The sequence below is a fragment of the Eimeria mitis genome, genomic scaffold (genome assembly GCF_000499745.2).
Source record: "Eimeria mitis Houghton genomic scaffold, Emh_scaff182, whole genome shotgun sequence".
NCBI lineage: Eukaryota > Apicomplexa > Conoidasida > Eucoccidiorida > Eimeriidae > Eimeria > Eimeria mitis.
The window spans coordinates 20,880-23,132 of record NW_013570140.1 but is presented as its reverse complement, the minus strand read 5'-3'; the positions used below and the strand labels follow the sequence as shown (position 1 = coordinate 23,132).

At 58.4% G+C, this 2,253-nt stretch overlaps 1 protein-coding gene across 1 annotated transcript in view; it reads right to left on the bottom strand.

Moving 5' to 3' along the window:
- Positions 1 to 2,253, bottom strand: part of EMH_0002190 (tubulin-tyrosine ligase family protein, putative) — a gene marked incomplete at both ends in the record, with an annotated part of 4,645 nt that overhangs the window by 394 nt on the left and 1,998 nt on the right. Inside the window, 2 exons of the mRNA XM_013495918.1 lie at positions 11 to 186; positions 560 to 2,253. Coding sequence (XP_013351372.1) covers positions 11 to 186; positions 560 to 2,253 — 1,870 coding nt within the window. The remainder of the gene's footprint in view (positions 1 to 10; positions 187 to 559) is intronic.

The following is a 2,253-nucleotide window of genomic DNA, read 5'->3' as shown; positions in this document are numbered from 1 at the left end:
AGCAAAAGACATTTCCTTGCTGCTGTAGCTGTCTCTCCGCAGCGCAGAGGGGGCCCTGATGGGGGCCCCCACGAGGGCCCCCAGGGGGCCCCCCTGATGGGTACTGCTCAGGCTTGGCTTTGCTGTCGTCACGGAGAGGAGACTGCAGCAGCAGCTTATTGCTGCATAGGCTGCTTCCACCTGTCTCTGCAGCAGCAGCAGCAGCAGCAGCAGCAGCAGCAGCAGCAACAGCAGCAGCAGCAGCAGGAGCAGCAGCAGCAACACAAAGAAGAGGCCGAGAGGGGGTTTGTATTTTCACTGTGTTTTACTTTGCTGACTCTGCATGCATTTTGTTTATTATTTGCTTCTTTTGTTGTTTTATTTTTTCTGTTTATTTATTTATTTATTTATTTGTTTATTTATTTGTTTTTTTATTTTTTTTTTATTATTTTGTTGTTTGTCTGTTGCATGCGCTGCTGCAACGTTTTTGCTTCTGCTTCGGACAGCAGCAGCAGCAGCAGCAGCACCAACAACAGCAGCAGCAGCAGCAACAGCAGCAGCAGCAGAAGCCTAAACTTACCTACAAAACAACTCATATACGGGGGCGAGGAAGGTGGGGGCCCCTGGGGGGCCCCCCCCTGCTGGGGAGAGGAGGGGAGGGGGGGGGCCCCCTGAAGGGGTGGGGGGCCCCCGCTGCTGCTGCTGCTGCTGCTGCTGCTGTCTTCAATGATGCTTTGCTGGCTGCGGACGTGCTGCAGCTGCTGCTGCAGCTGCTGCAGCTGCTGCGTCGCTGCATGCAGCCCCAGCTGAGGCTTTTGCTGCATCTCAGGGGAACAAAGTGCTGCTGCTGCATCAGCAAGACACCGCTGCTGCTGCTGCTGCTGCTGCTGCTGCAGTTGCTGCTGCTGCTGCTGCTGCTGCTGCTGCTGTTTGTCTTTGGATCCCTCTGTTTTTTTGTGGAGTCTTCGTCTCGCTCTCTCAGCTGTATGGCCCTGACCATAGGGCAGCAGGAACGAGCTCTGCTGCTGCTGCTGCTGCTGCTGCTGCTGCTGCTGCTGCTGCTGCTGCTGCTGCTGCTTGATGTCTTCGAGCTCCTCAGCTGCTGCTCTAGAGAGGAAACCCAACTCCTGTGTGGCTGGCAGCAGCAGAGAGGAGGGGCTCCAGCCTGCTGCTGCTGCTGCTGCTGCTGCTGCTGCTGGTGTTGTTCCTGCTGCTGCTGCTGCTGCTGCTGTTGCTGCTGTTAGGGTTAGGGGGCCCCCTGAAGGGTACCCCTTCAGCTTTCTGTTGTCTGCAGCACGCAGCAGCAGGTGTTGCTGCTGCTGCTGCTGCTGCTGCTGCAGTGCCCTTGTCTGCATGCTGCGGGACGCGCGTCTCTGCATCATCATTTGCTGCTGCTGCTGTTGCTGCTGCTGCTGCTGCTGCTCCTGCTGCAGCTGCTGCTGCGCGCATGTGTGCTGCCACATAGAAAGGACCTCCTGATGAATACAAGAGAGCTGCAGCCGAACGTCATGCATCGACTGTCTGTCTTTGCTGCTGCTGCTGCTGCTGTTGCTGCTGCAGCTCTTGCAGCTCCTGTTGCTGCTGTTGCTGCAGTTGCTGCTGCTGCTGCTGCAGCAGCACCAGTCCTCCTGCTGCTCCTCCTCCTCAAACGAACGCAGAAACCCGTCGCAGCTATTCTCGTGTGGGGGCCCCCCCACCAGGGGGGCCCCCATCAAGGGGGCCCCCAGCAGGGGGCCCCCAGGGGCCCCCCTCGCCTCGCTGGGGGCCCCGTCTGCTGCTGCAGCAGCTGTAGGGTCAGCAGCTGCTGCGGTGTTTGCTGCTGCTGTATCTTCAGTGCAGCAATTCTGCTGCTGTTGCTGCTGTTGTTGTTGCTGCTGCTGCAGCAGAGCCTCTAGTTCATTTGCTGCTGCTGCTGCTGCTGCTGCTGCAGCAGCAGAAGCAGCAGGGCTTGTCTCACCCCTTGCGCTGGGAGAGGCAGACGCAGAGTTGCTGTTGCTGCTGTCGCTGCTGCTGCTGCTGCTGCTGCTGCTGCTGCTGCTGCATAGCAGTTGATCCAAGTCGCTGTGCCCACCGCTGGATGACAATTCAGAAATAAGAGAAACCTCCTGCTGCTGCTGCTGCTGCTGCTGCTGCTGCAGCTGCTGCTCTTGCTGCTGCTCCTGTTCTTGCTGCTGCTGTTGCTGCTGCTGCTGCTGCTGCTGCAGTTTTGAGGATGCTGGGCCCTCTGCCCCTGTCTTTGCGAAGGAGTCGATTGGCTCCGTCTCGTCTGTCACT